Source organism: Poecilia reticulata, chromosome 19, assembly GCF_904066995.2.
Source record: "Poecilia reticulata chromosome 19, P_reticulata-male-v2, whole genome shotgun sequence".
NCBI lineage: Eukaryota > Metazoa > Chordata > Actinopteri > Cyprinodontiformes > Poeciliidae > Poecilia > Poecilia reticulata.
Window position 1 is genome coordinate 2,147,087 of NC_088848.1, and position 24,019 is coordinate 2,171,105.

The following is a 24,019-nucleotide window of genomic DNA, read 5'->3' on the forward strand; positions in this document are numbered from 1 at the left end:
AATAATGTCTAAAGTAAAACGAATGAAAAAGTAACTAAGGGGGCGTTTACACGACAACGATCCAACAAAAACGGCACTTTTGTTCCGTTTTTGTTGGATCGTTTACACGATAACGTTTTGATTACGATCTGTGTTTACACAGTAACGGTGCACATCGAAAACGTGTAATGCTCTCGCTGCGCCCAGTTGGTGCTAGGTTCTTTGAAACTTTGAAAGTGTGCATGTGTTTAAAAAAAAAGTTGTACTTGAAGGCACGTGGATTTGCGTGAGAGAACACGCATTGTGTGCGTCTGATTAGGGCGCATGCAGTTGGAAAAAGTGGGATAACTTTGCCGAAAAACCTTGTTTGAGTTTATTGTTTTTACCCTGGAATGGCCAACAGTCTGTTATTCCTATATCAATTTGATAAAATAGGAGTTCCCGCACGTCCCATATCCGTGTCCTCTGTTACCTTTTTCAGCAGTTAAAACAGTTTTATCCGTCGCTAACAAGTCGTAACCTGTTTTTCCGAGCCGCCTTCAAACGCAACATGAACGCTGAGACGCTTGCGCTAGGTTTACACCTGTGAGGCAGCGGGAGACCTGCTGCTGCTGCGCAGGTGTGTGTGTGTCAGTGGCGGCTGGCCAGTAGGGGGCGCTTGGGCGCCGCCCCCTTTAAATTGTTTAGATAATAAATAATTTAATTCTTAACTGCAAAATACTTAGAAATGTATTTATTCATACTGTATATCCAATAGACATGTTAGAATGTATTAAAATAGTAAATACATAATTCTATTTAATTGCTCACATTGTGCACACTTCCTATGTGCAGGGCGCCGTTCTAATGAGTGTGTATGTAGGCGCATCAACTTTTGGCAAGCAGGTGATCTGAGGCTGACTTTTAATTGGTTATTTAAGGTTTTCCACAGGGCGCAGCGCTCTGCGTCCCGGACACACCCATTCTGTTGTGTCATTACTGGTAGAGTGTCAGTACTGGCTAATTTTTTTAAAAACATTGTGTGATTGGACAATCCCCGATTCGACTCATTAGCGCAGCTGCAGGTCGATTCACGTTTACGTTTGCAAAGTGGAGTAGTTTCAAAATGAGAGAAAACTCTGTTTTGTCTTTACAAAAAAATGCTTTTACAAAGCGTTCACTTGAAGAAAAAAACAGGATAAAGGAGCTTGGACCGGATCGTCCCAATTTACAAATTCAGCAGCAGGCAAGTGATCGTGGACGATCCTACCTGCGGGCTTTTTCCAGCTCTTCTTATGACAAGCGGAGTTGGCTAGCTGGATGTGATGTCGGACACTGAGTGTAGAAGACCATGAAAGGATTGCTGCAGAGGTGAGTTGTTGTGGAAAATCACTGTTACACTGGTTTATAGTAGTGTTATTTAATATATTAGGAAGATGTGCGTTGTAGTTAAAAATACCTTTAGTTGTCTCTATGCTGTGTAGGTATGTTGATGTAATGTTTGTCAGCAAGATATTTTATTATTTAAGCTGTACTGAAGTTTATGGGGAATAAAACATTTGGTTACTGAATTTTGTATAATCTTGTCCCACAAAAATGCTGTAACACATTTCATAACACAGCCTTAAAAAATGGCAGCAAATGTTATTAAAATCAGTAAGTTTATAAATAAAATGTGTTCCTTCTTTCTATGACTTAATAGAAAGGACAAAATAACATTTCATATTTAGAATGAAAAATGTGATTATAAAATCATAATCGTCATGTTTGTCCTTCTCTCTTAAGGTCTGTGATCATACTGGGACACACCAGGGAGCGCTTTTCTTTCACAAACCACCTTGTTAGTGCCACCCTCCTGCAGGGGGACAGATTTGAACAATACAACACAGCATTTCCTGAAGATGCACTGAGCAACACCTTAAAAGCCGATCCAGTGCTCAATCGAGGTAAACTGAAGACAGAGCTTACTCTCATCTACAGCAAGGAAGAGTTCAAAGCCTGTTGTGGTGCTGTGGGCCTACTCCAGCTGTTTATGGAAAACAATCTAGAATAAGTCTTTTCAGAAACTGTCACGCTCTTGAAGATCCTCATCACCACACCCATGACCACAGCAGAAGCTGAAAGGTGCTTTTCAACTCTGAAAAGAATCAAGACTTTTCTGAGAAACTCAATGATTCAGGACAGGCTGAATGCATTGGCCATGTTGTCAATGGAGAAAAGACTGGTCACAGAGATGACTGACTTTAACAAGAATGTAATTGAGAAATTTGCAAGGCAGAAGGAAAGGAGGGCAAAATTCATGTTCAAATAGTGCTATTTTTTAAGATTTGTTTTGTTTGTTTGTTTGTGTGCGCCCCCCTCAGTTTTTTTAGCACCAGCCGCCACTGGTGTGTGTGTGTGTGTGTTAGAATCATGGCAGCAACCCAGCAAAACGTAAATAACTTGGCACAGTTTTTCCCCCGAACTAACCGACTGAGTTGAGTAAAGCTGTTGGATGCAGGGGATGATAGCTAAAAGATGACTGGCTAATATCAATACAGCATGTTAAGCTTGTTAACAAGTAGCCTGTAGGCTGCTGGTGTTGTTGTCTATGTTCAGCTACGTAGATTCATTTTGCCCCCCAAAATAAGTCGGTGCCCCTCCTGTTAAACTCGTCTGGAGCCGGGCTGGTCCTGGTCCGTAGTTCTCTAGATAAGAGCGCTGAACAAGCAGCCGTGTATTTTGCCACCTGGGCGGTGCGGAGCGGTGAAGAGGCGCTGAGGGAACCGAATCTGATGGGGAAACAGTAACACCAGCATTGTGAGTAGTTTCTTCTTCTGTGGATTGTAGGAAGCAGCTATGTTTTGCCATACTATGCATGAGCTGGTCTGGAACCCGTTTTCAATCTGTGCCGTTGTTAGAGAAAACATTCGGTGGTTTCGTGTAAATGCGCACTACAAACGCAACAAAACTCTTCCGTTTTCCCCCGAAATCGTTGTCGTGTAAACGGGGCCTCAGTTTATTCTTCTGCCTGGTTCTGTTTCAGTTATCTAAATAGATATTGTGGTGTTTGAAATAATAATAAACTAATAGTAGGTTTAATAACATTTCAATATTAAATAAAAGTAAAAAGTCTTCAAAAAAAAGAGCTAAGAGTGAAAAATCTTTTCTACTAATGCTGTTCAATCCTGACATCTGATTTAATTTGTACTAAATTATGAATCAGACTGACTAAATTTTAGCGTTATGTACAAATTGTAGTATTTAGAACAAATAAACCATAAAAACAGCAAATTCAGGCAGAAAAAACATATTTCCAAAAATGTTTGTGGATCTTAATCGTTCATCGTTTTTAATGTGATTTTTACTGAAAGTCTGAATCTGAAAGCTTCTGTTTTGTTTATTTCCATCTGAGAGGTTTTAAAAAAACTAAATTAAATGATTTAGTGTGTTTGTCTAAAAGAAAATAAACACTAAAACTACAAATTCAACTCACTAAAAATGGTCAAAATGTCAAAGAAAATCAAACAAATGTCGGAAAAAAACAAACACGTAATTTTTTTAAAATTATATTTTAATGAGTTTCATCATTTCCGTCTGACGTTGATAAAAAGTGACCAGATTTGCGATCAATGCAAAAATACAAACGTTACAGGATTACATTTAGAGAAACGGTGCCATCTAGTGGCGGCGGTGAGAACTGAGCCGTAAAAACACAACTGTGATGGGAATCAATTTTAAAAAATAAGGAATAACTGCATAAATCTGGTCTGGGGGAAGAGTTTGGGTTAAACATTTAAACTTGGTGATAAATGTGACAAACATTTCAAACTTCATTAAAGTCTGAAAAAATGGGATAGAACGACTTTTTACTGAAAATGTAGTTTAAAAGATTTTCTCTTATATCCCTTTAAATTCAGACAGGACAACAAAAAATAAAGTCAGAAAGTCTCAATATTGTTTTGATAAAATAAACAATATTGTCTTTAAATTAGGTTTAGAGTCAAGAATTAAAACGAGTTAAAAATCTGCATGACATCATCGTTTGTGCAGCGTTTGTGATGAAGTGCTGTGGCGCCACGGCGACAAAAACAAGGACAGGGTGAGAAATTTACACCCAAAGACTCTGAAATTTTGAGAATAATCTCAGAATGTTGTAGAAATTTTTTTTTGAAATTTCAACTTTTTATACTCAGAAATTTGAAGGTTTTTTTTCTACAAAGTTTCTGAGATTCAGCTCCAAGTTTTATAGTTTTCTGGCAAATTCATGACTATGAACTCAGAAATCTTCCAGTTTTTCTAGAAATGTTATAAGATTAATATAAAAGTTTGAGTTTTAATTTTCAACTTTCCAAACTCAGAAATTAAAAAAAAAATTCTACAAACTTTCTGAGATTAATCTGAAAATTTCTGAGTTTGTTTTCTAGAACATTTTCAACATTAAAAACTCCAAACTTTCCAAGACTTTTCAAACTCAGACGTTCTTGTTTTCACATTTTTTGGCAGAAATTTGCTCCATTTTTTCTTTCTAGAGCAGCTCAAAAAAAAAAAAAAAAGAAAAGTCGGGCTGGAGAAAGATGCCAGTTGAAGTTGACCGAGTTGCTACAGAGCAGCTTGTTTGTCATTTTGAGACATAAAACATGAGAAAACCTCACGAGTTGATGGAATTGGTCTGGTTTTGCTCCTCCTCCTCCTCCTCCTGCGTCCGGGTGAGCGGCTCTCGCTCGGCGTCTCCCTCCGCCGGCCGCGACCTTTTGGTCGTCTTGTTCAGCGTCCCGCCCTGCAGGCACGTCGGGACAAAACGCCGTTAGCGCCGTGAAGCAGAGCACGTCAGCGGGACGGCGGCGAAGTCTGACCTGTCTGTGGTCGGCGATGTTGAGCAGAACGGAGGCGACGATGCAGCAGACAGTGTTGGCCAGCATGAAGATCATCATCCTCTGCCAGCGCCACAGCGGGATTTTAGCTTCACTGCAGGAGACAGGAAATCCGTAAAACACTGCCGCTGCAAGGAGGATCGCAGCTGGAGAGGATTACAAAAAAATATAGAAAAAGAATTTTGTCTCAGGATTCTGACTTTTTTCAGAATTCTTTTTTCTTTTCAGAATTTAGACTTTTGTTTCCAAAATTCTTTAAAGTTGGATTTTTATTATAATTATTTTTTGCAGTGTCCCTCTTCCATAGAATGGTTTAATTACCTGGATTTGGTGCCCAAAATCTGTCCGACAATCAGGTTGGACACCCCGATGCCGACCATCTGTATGGAGGTGGCCAGGCCCATGGCCGTTCCCAGCGTGGCCTGAGGAACCACCAGGGGGATGGACGGCCACATGCTGGCCTGGAGCGAAACCCGGAGGAAAACCAGGAACACAACAAGGATAAACCAGGAACACAACAAGGATAAACCAGGAACACACCAAGGATAAACCAGGAACAAACCAAGGATAAACCAGGAACACAAACAAGGATAAACCAGGAACAAAACAAGGATGAACCAGGAACAAACCAAAGATAAACCAGGAACACAAACAAGGATAAACCAGGAACAAACCAAGGATAAACCAGGAACAAACCAAGGATAAACCAGGAACACACCAAGGATAAACCAGGAACACACCAAGGATAAACCAGGAACACACCAAGGATAAACCAGGAACACACCAAGGATAAACCAGGAACACAACAAGGATAAACCAGGAACACACCAAGGATAAACCAGGAACACACCAAGGATAAACCAGGAACAAACCAAGGATAAACCAGGAACACAACAAGGATAAACCAGGAACAAACCAAGGATAAACCAGGAACACACCAAGGATAAACCAGGAACACAACCAAGGATAAACCAGGAACAAACCAAAGATAAACCAGGAACACAACCAAAGATAAACCAGGAACACAACCAAAGATAAACCAGGAACACAACTAAAGATAAACCAGGAACACAACCAAAGATAAACCAGGAACAAAACAAGGATAAACCAGGAACAAAACAAGGATAAACCAGGAACAAAACAAGGATAAACCAGGAACACAACCAAAGATAAACCAGGAACAAACCAAAGATAAACCAGGAACACAACCAAAGATAAACCAGGAACACAACCAAAGATAAACCAGGAACACAACAAGGATAAACCAGGAACACAACAAGGATAAACCAGGAACACAACAAGGATAAACCAGGAACACAACAAGGATAAACCAGGAACAAAACAAGGATAAACCAGGAACAAAACAAGGATAAACCAGGAACACAACAAGGATAAACCAGGAACACAACAAGGATAAACCAGGAACACAACAAGGATAAACCAGGAACAAAACAAGGATAAACCAGGAACACAACAAGGATAAACCAGGAACACAACAAGGATAAACCAGGAACACAACAAGGATAAACCAGGAACACAACAAGGATAAACCAGGAACACAACAAGGATAAACCAGGAACACAACAAGGATAAACCAGGAACAAAACAAGGATAAACCAGGAACACAACCAAAGATAAACCAGGAACACAACCAAGGATAAACCAGGAACACAACCAAGGATAAACCAGGAACAAAACAAGGATAAACCAGGAACAAAACAAGGATAAACCAGGAACAAACCAAGGATAAACCAGGAACACAACAAGTATAAACCAGGAACACAACATGGATAAACCAGGAACAAAACAAGGATAAACCAGGAACAAACCAAAGATAAACCAGGAACACAACAAGGATAAACCAGGAACAAACCAAGGATAAACCAGGAACAAAACAAGGAAAAACCAGGAACAAAGCAAGGATAAACCAGGAACAAAACAAGGAAAAACCAGGAACACACCAAGGATAAACCAGGAACAAACCAAGGATAAACCAGGAACACAACAAGGATAAACCAGGAACAAACCAAAGATAAACCAGGAACACAACCAAAGATAAACCAGGAACACAACCAAAGATAAACCAGGAACACAACCAAAGATAAACCAGGAACACAAACAAGGATAAACCAGGAACACAAACAAGGATAAACCAGGAACAAAACAAGGATAAACCAGGAACACAACAAGGATAAACCAGGAACAAAACAAGGATAAACCAGGAACACAACAAGGATAAACCAGGAACAAAACAAGGATAAACCAGGAACAAAACAAGGATAAACCAGGAAAAAAACAAGGATAAACCAGGAACAAACCAAAGATAAACCAGGAACACAACCAAAGATAAACCAGGAACACAACCAAAGATAAACCAGGAACACAAACAAGGATAAACCAGGAACAAAACAAGGATAAACCAGGAACAAAACAAGGATAAACCAGGAACAAAACAAGGATGAACCAGGAACACAACAAGGATAAACCAGGAACAAAACAAGGATAAACCAGGAACACAACAAGGATAAACCAGGAACAAAACAAGGATAAACCAGGAACAAAACAAGGATAAACCAGGAACAAAACAAGGAAAAACCAGGAACAAACCAAAGATAAACCAGGAACACAACCAAAGATAAACCAGGAACACAACCAAAGATAAACCAGGAACAAAACAAGGATAAACCAGGAACACAACAAGGATAAACCAGGAACAAAACAAGGATAAACCAGGAACACAACAAGGATAAACCAGGAACACAACAAGGATAAACCAGGAACAAAACAAGGATAAACCAGGAACAAAACAAGGATAAACCAGGAACAAAACAAGGATAAACCAGGAACAAAACAAGGATAAACCAGGAACAAAACAAGGATAAACCAGGAACAAACCAAGGATAAACCAGGAACAAAACAAGGATAAACCAGGAACAAACCAAGGATAAACCAGGAACAAAACAAGGAAAAACCAGGAACAAACCAAAGATAAACCAGGAACAAACCAAAGATAAACCAGGAACACAACCAAAGATAAACCAGGAACACAACCAAAGATAAACCAGGAACACAACCAAAGATAAACCAGGAACAAAACAAGGATAAACCAGGAACACAACCAAAGATAAACCAGGAACACAACCAAAGATAAACCAGGAACACAACCAAAGATAAACCAGGAACAAAACAAGGATAAACCAGGAACAAAACAAGGATAAACCAGGAACACAACAAGGATAAACCAGGAACACAACAAGGATAAACCAGGAACACAACAAGGATAAACCAGGAACACAACAAGGATAAACCAGGAACACAACAAGGATAAACCAGGAACACAACAAGGATAAACCAGGAACACAACAAAGATACGGACAAAGAAAATATAAAAACTGTTTTAGGACTTCAGTCATCAATGGTCAAAAGAACATTTAATAAACCGTGATTTATTTTGCTAGGATGATAGATGGTGTTATAAGGAACTTTCTAATAAAAATCTGAAAAGTGTGGCATGCATTTGCATTCTTTACTAACTCTGTGTTCAAAAAGCAGCCAAACCATCCCCATGTTTTCACAAGTGGGACTGAATCAGAAACTCATCCAGCTGTTTTCACTCTGAGTGTTCAGACATCCAGCTCAAGCTAGCAGAGATACACCACAAAAGACTCGAAAACAGCAAATGCATGCCCCACTTTTCAGATTTTTATTCATAAAACATGTTTTGAGACTTTATATGTTTTGTTCTTTTGAAAAAGTAGCTAACTGCCAACAAAAAGTTAGCTGTGCTAACCCTGAAACACTAATCGTAAACATTAGCTTTGCTAACAGCTAAATGCTAACTGTGCTAAACCCAAATCTAGCGGATTAGCAGAAGTGTTCCTGGAACTGCAGTTGGTAATTATGCAGAACTTTCTGCTGGTTTATCACATAAAATCAAAAATTTTCGGCTGAATGTGAAAAAACTTAGAAACTTTAGCAAGGCGCTGGATGCTAGCGCTCAAATTTACACAAGTCAGCAATGATGATTTAAAGCCATCGCCAGAAATGAAATAAAAAATGTAACAGTCTAAAACCAGATGTGTTAAATGATTCACAGCTGATTTAAACCGTCTGAAACTCACGGCAGCGAAAGAGTAAGTGACTCCCAGCCAGATGGTGGAGACCAGAGGAGGGACGAAGGTGAAGGCCAGCAGTCCGAAGACGGGCAGCGTGAAAACGGCGCAGGCCACCGCAAAAACTCCCCGAAGACCCACATAATCCTAAATCACAAAGTTGGAACCAGTCAGAGTGATTTCTGGCCAGACTGACTCCAGAGCGGCGGTGGCTTACGATGAGGATGCCCACGCTGGCCGAGAGCACCAGCGAGCTGTCGTACACGGCGCCCGCGACGTACGCCGCCTCCTTCTGGCTGTAGTCGCTGTATTTATCCTGGATGAACTTACTGCACAGGAAACAACGTGACAAATGCTTAAAAACAAACAACTGCAGTTTCATTAATGATTCTGACATAAAGCTGTGTGTATGCTGCGTATAGGGCTGAAACGATTAATCGGATTAATCGTGATTAATCGATTATTGGAGCAATCATCAACTGATTTAGTACTTGATTGGTCATTAACTGTGGAGTACAGACTAAAAATAGATAATTACTGAAAGAACACCACACTAAATTAGTTGACGATTATTTCAATAATCGATTAATCACGATTAATGCGATTAATTGCATTAGTCATCTGAAAAAATGGCAATTATTTTCTGAAAAAGCATCATTCTCAGAGAGGTAATTAAACTAAAACTGTACAAAAACATAAACATTTTGCATTTAAGACAAAAAAAACAAACCGTGAATAATTTCTACCCAGAACGTCTCAACTGTGAGGGTTTGCTCATCTTGTTCAAATTATAAAAAAAGAATATATATATATATATATATATATATATATAAATAATAATTAATAATCTGTTAACTGAAAAAATAACAACATGTCAGCCTCTCACTGTATTGAGATTAGAATTATTGGTAGTATTTGTTTTAGCTGCAGATTCATCCTTTACTATAAATGATTCATAATGAAAATCTGTCACTGCAATTAATGCTATAAATACATTATTTATACCCATCTTTTAATGTATTTCTAATATTGCGTAAAAATATCCGATTAATCGCAGGAATAGTCAATTAATCGTCAAAATAATTGATTAATCAACAGAATAACTGCTTAATCGGCAGAATAATTAATTCACAAAATAATCAATTAATTATTAGAATAACTGTCAGAGTAATTGATTAATTGCCAGAATATTTGTAAAATAATCGTTAGTAGCACTGACAGGTTTCAGCACTAACCTGGCATCAGCGATGAAGGGGAAAATGCCGTTGTAGAAGAACATGATGGTGAGAACCAGCAGCCAGTATCGGAGCGACAGCAGCTTCACATCCTGAACCCTCTGAACACAGAGAAACTCGGGTAAATTGGGCCCAGAGTTCTGTCTGGAAACGGTTCAGGAGAGACGATTACATCCATCCAAAACGTTTTTTTATCAGGATGGAGAGATGATGATCAAAAATGGCTGAATGGTTGGGTTTATTTTAATATTTTCTCTTATTCAGAAGAGTAAACATTTTATAAACAGTTTAAAATACTTACTAACAGGACAAAGGAACCAAAGGAGCATGTATGTGTACATCTGGGTTTTAGAGAAACTAGTGTTGATGGTGACTGTATGTAAACTCCTGACTGTTGGCCATGAACGAGCGGGTCTGACCACTTTGCGGGACTCCTCTGCGATGGCCCCGTCAAGGCCCAGCTGCCTCATGCCGATCTTGTCCAGAGCGCTCACGACGACCGCAGAAACGAAGCCGAGCACGCACAGCAGAGCGCCTGGAAACAGCAGAAAATCATCATCTGGAGGCAGGAACTCGTCTGCACAGGCGGCGCTTCGCTTCCTGGTCAACGTACCACCCCACAGCGTCCACTGCATGCCGTATTTGTCTTCAAACTTCTGCGTGAAGAAGAAGTTGAGGACCGAACCGAGGCGGGAAAAGGCGAGCGTCACACCGAAGGCCAGCGCCAGCTCCTTCCCTTTGAACCAGAACGCTGTGATGCGGTTCTGCACAACTGGGAAAACAAACAAGGCTGCAGCGAACCCTCTCTCTCTCACACGGGGGATCATAAACTGGACCAGACTGCCTCTTACTGGTCAGAGATCCGTTGCCGGAACCGAATAAGAGACGTCCCGTGAGCATGAGAGGAAGCAGGTAGGGAGTTCCTCTGAAGTGGGAGCCCAGAGCGAACAGCGACGAGCCCAGAACACACAGAAAGGAGAAGAGAAACACCCCGACTGCAACACAGCGGCACACACAGTCACCCTTCTGACTAGGCCTGAAACGATTAATCGCACCAACAGCGATTAATCGATTGTTGAAATGAGCATCAACTGATTTAGTAATCAATTAATCGTTTACTGGAGTCAAAAAGGCCATTTAATTAATTAACAACACAGTCAGAGCAGTAACTAAGCTAAAACTGTAAAAAAGTATTTATATGTTACATTTAAGATCCTTTTATCTGCTTTTCACAAGCTCAAGTTTTTTTAGCTGCATCATTTGCTACAAATAACTAAAGAAATGCTGTTAATGGATTTTATGCAATAAAATGTTTATTTTGTTATTTTAAAAAGGAATTTGATTATTTGTTTATTCGCATCTTTTAATGCGTTTCGAAAATTGTAGAAAAAGGTTTCAGTGGTTGAGTAAGAATTAAGCAGAATGAGCCAATTTTTCATCTCAGTAATCAATTAATCATCGGAATAATCGATTTAGGGCTGAAACGATTCCTCGAGTGATTCGAGTACCTCGATTATTAAAATTCCTCGAGGAAAATCGACCTGCCTCGAAGCTTCGTTAATTTATGTTTCATCATTTAGCGCACCGTGTTTCAGCCGGAACATTATCTGCGTTGCGCGGAGCTCTGACTTCCGCCTCTGAGTTGTTGACGGAAGCTACGTGTTAGCGGCATAACGTCCAATCTTCAGGTTCGGCCCGCGGGGATTTTACTGATTGGTGATAATTCCGGGTTTTCATCGTTTTTGTGGGACCAATAAACATCCTTAAAATGACCGGCGCGATGCCGGCAGCCTTTCTGCTCCGGAGCTGCTGGTTGAACGGCGGGAAGAAGCTGAGGAGGATTCTACAGGTGAGCAGAGAGACTGAACACGGCGGGCGGCTGAGGGTTGATGCTTACAGGTAAGAGCAGCTTTACGGACGAACCGCACAATAAACTTATATCATTCCGGTCTGAACAAACGGGAGGCGGAACATGGCTGGTAGATGCGTTTCTGAACGGAGGAGCCGTAAATATCCCATATTGCTCCCCCGGTCTACAAAACAGTAACTGGTAGGGAAGCTCAAAGGTGGAAAAAATAGACTGATGTTGATATCCGATAGTAACACTGGTGTTATGGAAGATTTACCAATATTTTATTTCATAATTGTTTTTATCCGATTACTCGATTAATCGTAAGAAAAATCTATAGATTACTCGATTACTAAAATAATCGTTTACAACAGCCCTAAATCGATTAATCATCAGAATAATCGATTAAACATCCGAATTACCCTAATTAGTACCCTAATTTTTAAATGGGAGTATAAACAAATAATTGTCAGCATAATCTCCAGAATAGATTAATTGATTAATCGTCAGAAAAATCAATTAATCATGAGAATAAATAATTAATCGTCAGAATACCCAATTAATCATCAAACTAATTGTCAGAACAATTGACTAATCGCAAAAAGAATTGATTAATCAACGGAATAATTGATTAATCATCAGTATAATTGATTAATCACCAGAATAATTGATTAATTGTTGGAATAAATGTATATAGTTTTATCTCATCTTTATAAGTGTGTGTGTATTTAGAACTTCTTGTGTAGAATATGCAGTTTTACAGCAACTGACTGCTCGTGACTGGAGGAAACAACTGTCAGTATTGATCGCACCCTCAAGTGAATCTGCAACAGCGCTGAAAAGGAGAAATGCAGAGGGGGTCGTTTCCCCTCAGACCCCCTCAGACCGTTTCCTCTAGAATATTGTGTTAGGAGTTGATTGTGTGAAGCAAGCTTGAATAGGTTTCAGTTGGTGTGTTCCCCCCCTTTAGTAACTGAACCTCATGTAACTAGGGCGTTCCCAAACTAAATAAAAAGCCTGGAGATCGGAGACTGCTTCAGAGTTGGGTTGGAGGATTGTAACTGAGCAGTCTCTGAGCAACTCTCCTTGCAAGTATACAGCTCATCTTTGTCTGTGTCTCTTTATTGCAGATTGGTGAACAAATGTAAGGTTTTAGACCCAACATTTACTTGGTCCTTCGAGCCAGAGTCCAAGATACCTGACGATTCCAGCGGGCGAGAGAGATCCAGGATAAGTCTGTGGCCACAGAATTAAGACCTTTTCCGGGACTGGTTGTCTCTCGCGGGCTGGGATCCGAGGGTTGACGGATTCCCGAGACACGACAAACTGTGAGTAGGATTCAAATTAAAAAACAAGTATGTATGGGGATGAGAATAAAATAAAACCAGTTAAAGTCCGCGGGAGGACAGACTCCTCTAACTATAACAGTTAGTTAAATTCTGTGTGGGACGGCGGCGTCCCCTGCTAAAGGACGACGGGAGTCCTCTACTAGGTAGTTAAATTCCGTGAAGGGCGGGAACGTCCTACTTAAAAGTGTGAAAGTGTGTGTGAATGAAAACTCCCTACCAGTAGGTACAGAGTTTTATACCAAACCAACAGGGCTCTAATGGTGAGATTTTGTGGATGTTTGTAGACAAGAAAACTCCGCTCTCTGAGTTGAAGTGAGTTTTACCACAATCTACTTATCACCATCCTGTTGAAAAGAAGCCAGTGTTTAGAACACAGCAGGTGTTGAACCCACGCTGGTCCAAAATTTAGTTCAAAATGGGACAGGGGACAACCAAACATAAACAAAAGTTCCTAGAGAAACTCCCTTGTAAAGATTGGAAAATAGTAGAAAAAATAAATGAGGATGTGTTAAAACCTCTCTGTTATTGGATAAAACAGTATGACTTTAATGGCAAACTAAGTACCACGAGTTTAAAAGAATTACAGCAAAAAATAAGAACAAAATGTAAGGGAAATGATAAAAAGATGGCAAAAGAAGGTTATGAACAAACAAAAGTTTGGCTACAAATTGCAGGAAAACGAGAGGAAGGTGAAAAGAAAGCAAAAGAAAAGAAAGAGAGAAAGCCAGGAAAAAGAGGAAGCATAAAAAAAGAAAGGCACAGGAAGGGGAAAAAGTAATGTTTCACAGACAGGAAGATAATGAATATGCCCCAGGAAGTGCATATGCAATGTTAATGAGGCAAGCACTGAGACCGCCTCAAAACCCAGAAGGTGGTGCGACTGTTCCTCCGGTACAGCAGGAACCAGGCCCTGCAAAATATGGACCCCCACCTTCATACAGTCCCCAAAAAAAACTAGATCACAAGGAACCGCGGGGGACTGGACAAAAACATTAACATCTGACCTGGAAGGTGTACTGACACCCCAGGCCACTAAACAAAAACAAAAAATTAAGGTGATGTTGGAAGAAACAAACAATGATGAAAATAATATTTTTCCAATGATTGAGCTTCCAAACCCTCTGCCGCCTCCACCAGATGGCGGAGCACAACACCAACCCACAGTGAGGGTATACAGAACTTGGACAAAAGATGACATTAGAAAAGCTGTTGAGGGAATCCCACACCCTAGAGAAGACCTAGAAGAATGTGTGACTGCAATGGAAAGTCTGAGACTAACTTACTATCTGAATGGGACTGAAATACAACAGGTGTGGATGCAAATATTAGGCCCAGATTGGCACCACGTTAAAGGGGATTACGACCCTATGACTGGACCCCCAAATGCACGTGTAATTGACGCATATGGATCGGCCACTATAGGACAAAAAGTGACAGCTCTCCTAGAAAGAATAAGACAGAGATATAGAAGACAAGCAAATTATACTGAAATCAGTCGCTGTAAACAAAAGCAGGAAGAATCATTCGATGATTTCAGAGCTAGAATGGAAAAAATATTTAAAACACACAGTGGTCTGCAACCAGACCCGGATGTAAATGGTCCCTACCAACAACAATTGAAAAATGCCCAACATGCAGGATCATGCCAGGAAATAAATGGTTGGATAAATAAACATTACATAGGAATGAGCGGCAGTACCCTAACAGACTATGTTACTCATGCACTCCATGCTGAAAAGGTTACCAAAGCAGGGGTCAGGCCCACACCCAGGAGGACCAAGAGTCTGTTGGACCTGTGGAAAAGAGGGCCACATGTACAAAGATTGCAGGTCAGGGAGACCTAGAGAAGAAAATTCTGCATGACTAGAAAAAGAAACTTCAAACATAAAACTAGAACCAGATGAAATTCTAAACCTAGAAGAATTATTCTTCCAAGAAAAATACAGACCAGAAGTTACTTTAATGATCAGAGGACAAAAAGTCCCATTCTTATGTGACACAGGAGCATGCAGAACAACCATTCAGAAAATAATCCCAGGAATGAAAGCAGGCCCAAACCTAGTGCTAGTCAGAGCAGCACAGGGAGCACTAAAACATATATCAGAAACACAGCCCGTCTGGGTAATGGATCCTGAGGGAGAAGGATGCCAGATGAGGATGTTAGTATTACCTGACTGTCCAGTAAACTTACTGGGCAGAGATGGCTTGGTAGCTTTAGGCCTAGCCTTGGTTCCAACGCCAGAGGGAATGAGGGTGATGAGAAGACATGAAAGTCTACAGGATCTAATGGTAGTACAGGGCACAGGTCCGGTGCATTATTATTACACCCTGGATGTGCCAAACAAACCACCCACTTCTGTTGGAACCTCACTCCTTAACGAAGGAAAACAAGTTATCAGAGAAATCCAGGATAGCATAAATTCAGATGACCTACATTTAACCATGTGGTATAAAAACGCTCCAGGTCCAGATCAATCTTATGCAGACAAACTTAGAAAAATAACCCCAGTAAAAATAACTATCTCATATATCTATTCAGATATGACAAACACATCAGCTGCAGCAGTAATTCTGCCAGATGAGTTACAGTCATTATATAAAATGATCTGGACACCACACATCTCCCTATTTAAAAAGAAAAATGAGACATGGGCATCATTGGGAAAAATGGTTGAAAGGGGAGAAAGAGCAAGAGACTGGAGGGAAACGGGTGTAAACACCTGGTACAGCCAGTCCACAGATTTAACCAGAAAAGCCTTGTTCTGGACTACGACAGTTCAAGCTGGAACACATATAGATCCAGAACAAGACTGACATTTGATGTTAACAGAAGAAGAGGAAACTCTTCTACAAAATATACCTGAACAACTATGGTCCAAAGGATCATCTGATGTGGGACTAATAAAAAATGCTAACCCTGTCATAATAAGACCAAAAACAGAATATAGACCAAGAATGAGACAATACCTCCTGAAACCAGATGCACAGGAGGGAATTAGACCTGTAATTCAAGATCTGCTACAAGCGGGAGTATTGATAGAATGTCCTGACTCACCCTGCAATACACCTATTTTTCCAGTAAAGAAGGCTCCACCTTCAACAGGATGGAGAATGGTACAAGACTTACAAGCTGTAAATGAAGCAGTAATTCAAAGGGCACCATGTGTACCAGATCCACACACCCTGCTAAACTCATTAAGCCCAAAAGCAAAGTGGTTCACAGTAGTAGACATCAGTAACGCATTTTTCTCTATGCCGGTACAAAAAGACAGTCAATACTGGTTTGCTTTTACTTTTGAAGGGAAAAGATACACCTACACCAGATTACCACAAGGTTATTGTGAAAGTCCCACTATATATTCACAAGCTATGTCAGCAAGCCTGTCCACTTTCGAGCCACCCAGAGGAAGTCAGATACTGTTATATGTTGATGACATATTAGTGGCATCAGAAACTGAGGAAGACTGCTTAACAGATTCTTTAGGCCTCCTAAATCATCTGTACAAAGAAGGACATAAAGTCAGCAAAAACAAGCTACAACTCTGCAGACCAGAAGTAAGATATCTGGGACATCAGCCAACTTCAGGAGGAAGAACAGTAGTGCAAGATAGAAAAGTAGCAATCCTTCAAGCACCAAAGCCAATAGAAAAGAAACAGATGATGTCATTTTTAGGATTAACAAATTATTGTAGAAGCTGGGTACCAAATTATGCTGAAATAACAGCACCATTAAGTGCATTAATATATACCACAGAAATGAAAATGACAAAGTGAAATGGACTCCAGAAGCTGAAAGAGCATTCTGCCAAATAAAACAGACATTGGTAGATAGTGGCACTCTAGCCTTGCCAGATTATAAAAAACCATTCTTCCAGATGGTCGACTGCAGGGGCAAATACATGACCTCCGTGCTAACGCAACAACATGGAGATAAAATGAAACCAATAGCGTTTTACTCAACAAAACTTGACTCAGTAACTTGTGCTCAACCACCTTGCATAAGAGCTGTGGTGGCAGCCTCGATGGCAGTAATGGCAAGTGCAAATATTGTATTATTTCATGACCTAACATTAAGAGTACCACATGCTGTGTCAGCTTTACTCCTACAAACAAACATGACTTTTCTATCCCCAGCAAGACACTTGTCTTGCATGTCCATTTTACTTTCTCAACCACATCTAAAAATAGAACGCTGCACCATTTTAAACCCAGCAACGCTGATGCCAACAAAAGAAGATGGCGAACCACATGACTGTGAGGTTCTAGCAACCAAAGTTGCAAAATGTAGACCTGACCTCACAGACACACCATTAAAAAAAGGATTAATAATATTTGTAGATGGGTCCTCAAAGAAAGATAATTATGGGAAAACAAGAACAGGCTACGCTGTAGTCACATCTGACAAAGTACTAAAAGCAGCAGCATTGCCACAAAACCTCTCTGCACAGGCAGCTGAACTAGTGGCGTTAACAGAAGCGTGTCAATTAATGAAAGGAAAAGAAGTAACCATCTATACAGACAGTCAATATGCCTTTGCAACAACACATACCTTTGCTCAGTATTGGAAAAACAGAGGCATGGTTACATCTACAGGAAAGTCAATAACCCATGCTGAACAAGACTAATAAACGCAGTATAACTACCTAAGCATGTTGCAATATGCAAATGCACAGCACACACATCTAACACAGATTCAGTTTCAAAAGGAAATGCATTTGCAGATAGGATAGCTAAGGCTGCAGCAATGGGAGAACTGGAAGTACTCTGGAATGAGGAACAACCTCTGGAAAATGATGTTTTAAAAGACATGCAAACTCAAGCACCTAAAATGGAAATAGACTCCTGGATAAAAATAGGAGCTGTAGTAAGGGATGACATATATATCTGACCCGAAGGAAAACCAATCCTACCAAAAAATCTATATAAATGGGCAGCAATATTGAGCCATGGTAATACACATGTCTCAACAGGAGGGATGGTAGGGATAGTATCCAACTACTTTACCACATATGGATTTAATACTTATTCAAAAAATTTTAGTAGAGCATGTCTTATCTGTGCAAAACATAATGCACAAGGAAACCTGAGACCACCAAGAGGACGGTTCCCCAAACCTGAATACCCATTTCAGCACATACATATGGATTTTATAGAATTAGATGCTGGAAAAGGAAATGATGGAAAGAAATACTGTTTAGTAGTAATAGATTCCTTCTCAAAATGGGTAGAACTGTTCCCAACAAAGACACCAGATGCATCAACTGTAGCAAAAGCTTTATGCAAAGACATAATACCAAGATATGGAATTCCTGAAAATTCCATATCTTGGTATAGTGACAATGAAACACATTTTGTGAATCAAATAATTAATAATGTAGGGAAAGCATTTGAAATAAACCTAAAACATCACTGTGCCTATCATCCACAAAGTGCAGGACTGGTTGAAAGAATGAATGGTACAATAAAAAATAGATTAAGAAAATGTATAGAAGAAACAGGCAGACCATGGTCACAATGTGTGGTCCTAGTTAAATTGTACATAAACATTACTAGTACTACAGGCCTAACGCCATATGAAACACTGTTTGGAAGACCGTACAGACTTCCATATTTTGGAAATCCATGGGAAACTAATGATGAAAGCAACTTAGCAGACTATATGAGAAAAATGTTGGAAAAACAGAAACAAACGCCACCTGAAGATGATTCCTCCTCTGTTTGTCAACAGGAAACCCCCCTAGTTGAACCGGGTGATTGGGTGCTAGTGAAAAGCATAAAGAAGAAACATTGGCACTTACCAAAGTGGGAAGGACCCTTCCAAGTGCTATTGACAACTGGAACAGCTTTAAAAATAGCAGAAAGAAACACATGGATTCACTTGACACATTGCAAACTAGTAGTGAAAAATGAGTAAAATTACCTTTGCTATTATTTGTTGGTGCGTCACAGTGACACTCTGTATACTAGTGATTTTACTTTTTCATAACCATAGCCAAGTTAAAACAGAATAGGATATAGGTGACATAATTGACAAGTCTGAGTTTATGAAGATTTCAGTGTAGCCTCCAGAGGAAAAGACCAACTACAAAGGGAGTTGTATTGTTAGTATACAATTGTCTCAAACCTGGTGAAGATTGTCCACCACTCTGCCGTGAGGAAGTAGGAAATCTTCATAAGCCAAGAATGCTGTCACAAAGGCATAAAACTCTCCATAAAACTCTTCTCTCTAGAAAAACGTACAGTAAAGAGGGAAAAAAGAGAAGACTCCATCTGGGAAGATGGTAACATTAGCTCTGCAGTTAGAACCATGACCAACCCCTGTGAAGAACACAGTGAAGAGACTCGAACAGATGATGTTTATCTATGTTTTAATGCCTCTCGATTGGCGACTGTGGTTTTTCTGAACCTAAACAAATTCAAAATTGGGGGTTACCCTGGTGGTGCTTGGGCAGAGTGTGATTGGTATATGGCAGCACGAGACCACAATGTACAATGGGAAAATGTATTCGCCTACACGGGACATCCCTGGACGCCACGCCCAGCAGACAAATACAACGCAACATACTGGGCTAAAGTTATGCGTCTAGAAAAAATTAACAAAGTAATACAGATTATCATAAATACCACAGACAATCCCATTCCTTTTACCACACGTGACCACCCCTATACTCACTCCAATACCACCTGTTTTCATTTCTCTTTGTGGGTTGAAAAAAGTGGAAAAGATCCTTATAAAATGATCTCCTTATGCCAGAATTACACCAAAACAAATAACACCTCCCAGGATGTGACAATGACAGGGCCGCATTTGACCAAACTTGCTAGTTCAGAGATGACCATATTTAATGCAGGAAATGATGTGGATGAATGGTTTAGAGTCACCACCGGAATCACAGCTCATAATAATAATTGGTTACTGATGGCACAACAGGCAGCCACTACAGTAGAAACCGATTGTGTGATCTGTCTGGGAGCCAGAACTATTCTTAAAGTGGTTCCAGCACAAGTAACGTCTAACTGCATAATTGATCTGATGAATAACACAAACCCAAAAAACGAGTGTGCTAATTATGACAACATATATCCCCTTACAGACTGGGATAAAAAGAAACCCATCTTCGACAAACGAGTTGCCCTGGCACAAAATTTTACGTGCATTAATCGCACTGGAAAAGGACAATTGGACAGCACATTGAATGTAACTACTTGTACATTAGTAATCAACACCAATTTAACTTTTCTCCCACTTGCTCGCAGTGACATTTTTGGCAAATATCATCAACTGATTGTTTCGGTTTTGATCTCTATAGCTGTGTTTGCAGCAATTTTGACCTTGTGTGGATGTTGTTGTATTCCTTGTATTAGGGCTCTAATACAAAGACTGATCACCACCGCAATAACACCTATGCAGGAACAGGTTTATTCTCTTCTCCCCACTGATGACGCTGCCACTCGAGAGGATGAGGATGAGGGAGACGAGGAGGACCTGTCGCTCCATTTTCCTAATCTGTATCCTGATCCAAATGATAATGACACAAGCTTTTAAAACTCTGAGTGTAACATTTTGATGCAGTATATGATTTCCCTGTTGAAAATCGGAAGAAGTAATAGGGTATTGATAAAATTCTGTTCATTAAAGATGGATAAACAGGAGGGAAATGTTGTAATAAATGTATATAGTTTTATCTCATCTTTATAAGTGTGTGTGTATTTAGAACTTCTTGTGTAGAATATGCAGTTTTACAGCAACTGACTGCTCGTGACTGGAGGAAACAACTGTCAGTATTGATCGCACCCTCAAGTGAATCTGCAACAGCGCTGAAAAGGAGAAATGCAGAGGGGGTCGTTTCCCCTCAGACCCCCTCAGACCGTTTCCTCTAGAATATTGTGTTAGGAGTTGATTGTGTGAAGCAAGCTTGAATAGGTTTCAGTTGGTGTGTTCCCCCCCTTTAGTAACTGAACCTCATGTAACTAGGGCGTTCCCAAACTAAATAAAAAGCCTGGAGATCGGAGACTATTTCAGAGTTGGGTTGGAGGATTGTAACTGAGCAGTCTCTGAGCAACTCTCCTTGCAAGTATACAGCTCATCTTTGTCTGTGTCTCTTTATTGCAGATTGGTGAACAAATGTAAGGTTTTAGACCCAACATTTACCAACAGTATAATCTAATAAACGGCAGAATAAACAACTGTCAGCATAATCTCCTGAATCGATTCATCGATTAATCATCAGAATAATTGCCAGGATAATCAATTAATCGTCAAAAATAACTGATTAGTCATCAGAATAATCAATTTGTAAAATTATCGTTAGTTGCAGCGCTGCGTAACTCAGGTTTTAAACTCACATCGATTTCCTAATTTGTCGATCAGGAATCCGGCCATAATCACCACCACGGCGTTCCTGGTGGTCGGACAGAGACACGCTCACCGAAAGAAAGAAAACATCTTATCGCAAAACGAGTCGACGTGCAAATCTGCTTACGTCCAGGCATATATGGCGTAGAGGAGGTTGTACTGCTGCGGACTCATCCCCAGCCCCTCCACACAGTCCACAGTCCCATTGATCACTGTTGCATTGGGACACGTGAGGTTCTGCAACACCAGACAAACCACAGATAAAGTTAATCTGTGGAAAACCTTGGATTTGAGTCAAACATGAACCCAGCAGGTTGATAATGAGGAATCATTCGGCTGATTTTACCCCCTGGAACTGGTTCTGCAGGACGCTGGGGATGTCGAAGCAGAAGTAGGAACCAAAAGTCAGGAGGCAGTTAAAGAAGAGAACCAGGAAGCGATAATAAGCTGGAAAATCCAAACAACAAAATGCCGTTAAATTAACGTACTACAAGGCTTCACAGTGTTCTGTTGGGATTTCATGATGAAAACGAGTTTTTGATGGTCTTTCACAAACGCCAGCAACCTTTGCAACCCAAAAAGGAATAAAATGAGCTTAAAGACCCAAAAACTGAATGACCTATTGAAAGTTTTTTCTGAAATAAAGATCTATTATTGAGGGGAGTGCAAAGTTTTTGTCATGTGAGCCAAAATCGTCAACTCAAAAATACTTGTGGGCCAAAAAATATAATTTATGAGAACTAAAATTACCTAAATGTTAGCTGGTTTTGTTTTTGCGCACTTAAAAAACTAGTCATGAAGTAATTTAATCAAACAAAGTAATCAGATTTTGGTAAGAACAGGACCGTATCCAAAACCTCACATTGTATTTTGAACATTTCCTTGTTAAATGAAAGGCATCCAGTTGGTTTATTATTTTGGGCTCGATTGAAGAAATATGAAATAATATTTTATCTTCTCTCAGTAGAAACAGGATCTAGCTCAACCGTCATTTTTAAAAGAATTGCTGTAATTAACCAAGTTTAAATACAGCAGCTATAATCAGATCTGGGTGACCCAAGGTCGACTTTAATAGTAACTTCAGGTAAACTTCCGGATATATGGAGGACCAAAACTGACATAATTATGAAAAAATATAGAAATAAATAAATGTTTAACAAATAAGTGAGCATATGATGAATTGGCTTCTTTATTTGCTGCCTTTGCAATGATTACATTATTTATTTATTCTTTATTGTCAGTTTTGGTCCTCCATATAAATCAACCAATGTTTTTAAATATAAATATTCCCACAACAAAATGACACCAAAGTGATTTAAGTTTTTATTTTAAAACAAGGGAAAGAGAAATCTCTGTTATTTAAAATAAAAGACAAATTTCCAACAGCATTAATTGTTCAAAATTATAAGTTTATCTTTTTCTTTTTAATGTTTATGAGACATTTTCAGCACTAAAGTTTTATTTAACTGGGCTGAGGGTAGAAATGACTCTATGGAGTGAAATGAAGTGAATTACAGCTCTCTTTATTACAGAAACTCTATTAAAGAGAAACTAACACATGATAGAAAAGTACATTTTTACTAAATCCCTGTTGGGCAACTTCCGACTTGAGTCACATGAGTTTTTAATGTCTAAAATGCTGAGTGGCTCATTTACCGACACATTTTTTTAGGGAAGTGTTGGATCCTGTGGGCTGCGAGTAGCTGCGGTTTAGCATAAAATGCTATATGAGGAATAATTTTAGAAAAACTATCAACATAACTGACCTTTCTCCGCCGCTTGAGCCATACTGAGAGAAAATAAGTTCGCTATAAAGCAGAAAAATGCTTCACATTCTTCGTTGTTTACGGTTTGCAGCTGCGGCAGACGATTAACGTCGGCAAAGTCAACGTCAACGTGAGACGGTCGCTAACCGCAGATCTACACATCATGTGGACGGAACCGTTAGCATTGTTAGCATTCCTGACGACGCATCCAGCTACTTGGAATTCTGCAATGACGTAAACGAACTGCATTTTCTTCTTCGTGGCTTTATTGGCGGGAGACATCCAACGTTAAGATACGTTATCGCCATCTATTGTGCTGTTTTCCTTCTTTTTAAACAAACCTAAATTCTTATTATAATCATATTTCCTTTAAATAATAATTGCTTTATTTATTTTGTTTAACTAATATCTTATTCACTATTAATGTCTCCACATCCTATTTCCTAATTTCTTGTTTTAATGAACCGTTTTTTTCTTGAACTGCATAATTGACTAGAACAGTCGCTGCTTTAGTTAAAAAAATGGAGCTTTTTATTACAGC

General features: G+C 39.6%; 1 protein-coding gene across 3 annotated transcripts; it reads right to left on the reverse strand.

Moving 5' to 3' along the window:
* Positions 1-4,399: 4,399 nt before the first annotated feature.
* Positions 4,400-23,682, reverse strand: mfsd1l (major facilitator superfamily domain containing 1-like). 3 transcript variants are annotated; one of them, XM_081600983.1, is made up of 14 exons: positions 23,479-23,678; positions 22,059-22,159; positions 21,840-21,949; positions 21,703-21,758; positions 19,155-19,199; positions 11,010-11,153; positions 10,772-10,930; positions 10,578-10,693; positions 10,159-10,259; positions 9,141-9,252; positions 8,933-9,070; positions 5,133-5,272; positions 4,794-4,905; positions 4,400-4,717 (listed from the first exon to the last, which is right to left on the reverse strand). In XM_081600983.1, exons 1-14 carry the CDS (start codon positions 23,498-23,500, stop codon positions 4,589-4,591), a joined length of 1,485 nt encoding a protein of 494 aa, XP_081457109.1. In that variant the 5' UTR covers positions 23,501-23,678; the 3' UTR covers positions 4,400-4,588. The 3 variants fall into 3 exon arrangements, with proteins under 3 accessions (XP_081457109.1, XP_081457110.1, XP_081457111.1); XM_081600984.1 differs by lacking the exon at positions 19,155-19,199 and having other exon boundaries at positions 23,479-23,676; XM_081600985.1 differs by lacking the exon at positions 4,400-4,717 and having other exon boundaries at positions 4,850-4,957; positions 23,479-23,682.
* Positions 23,683-24,019: the final 337 nt, after the last annotated feature.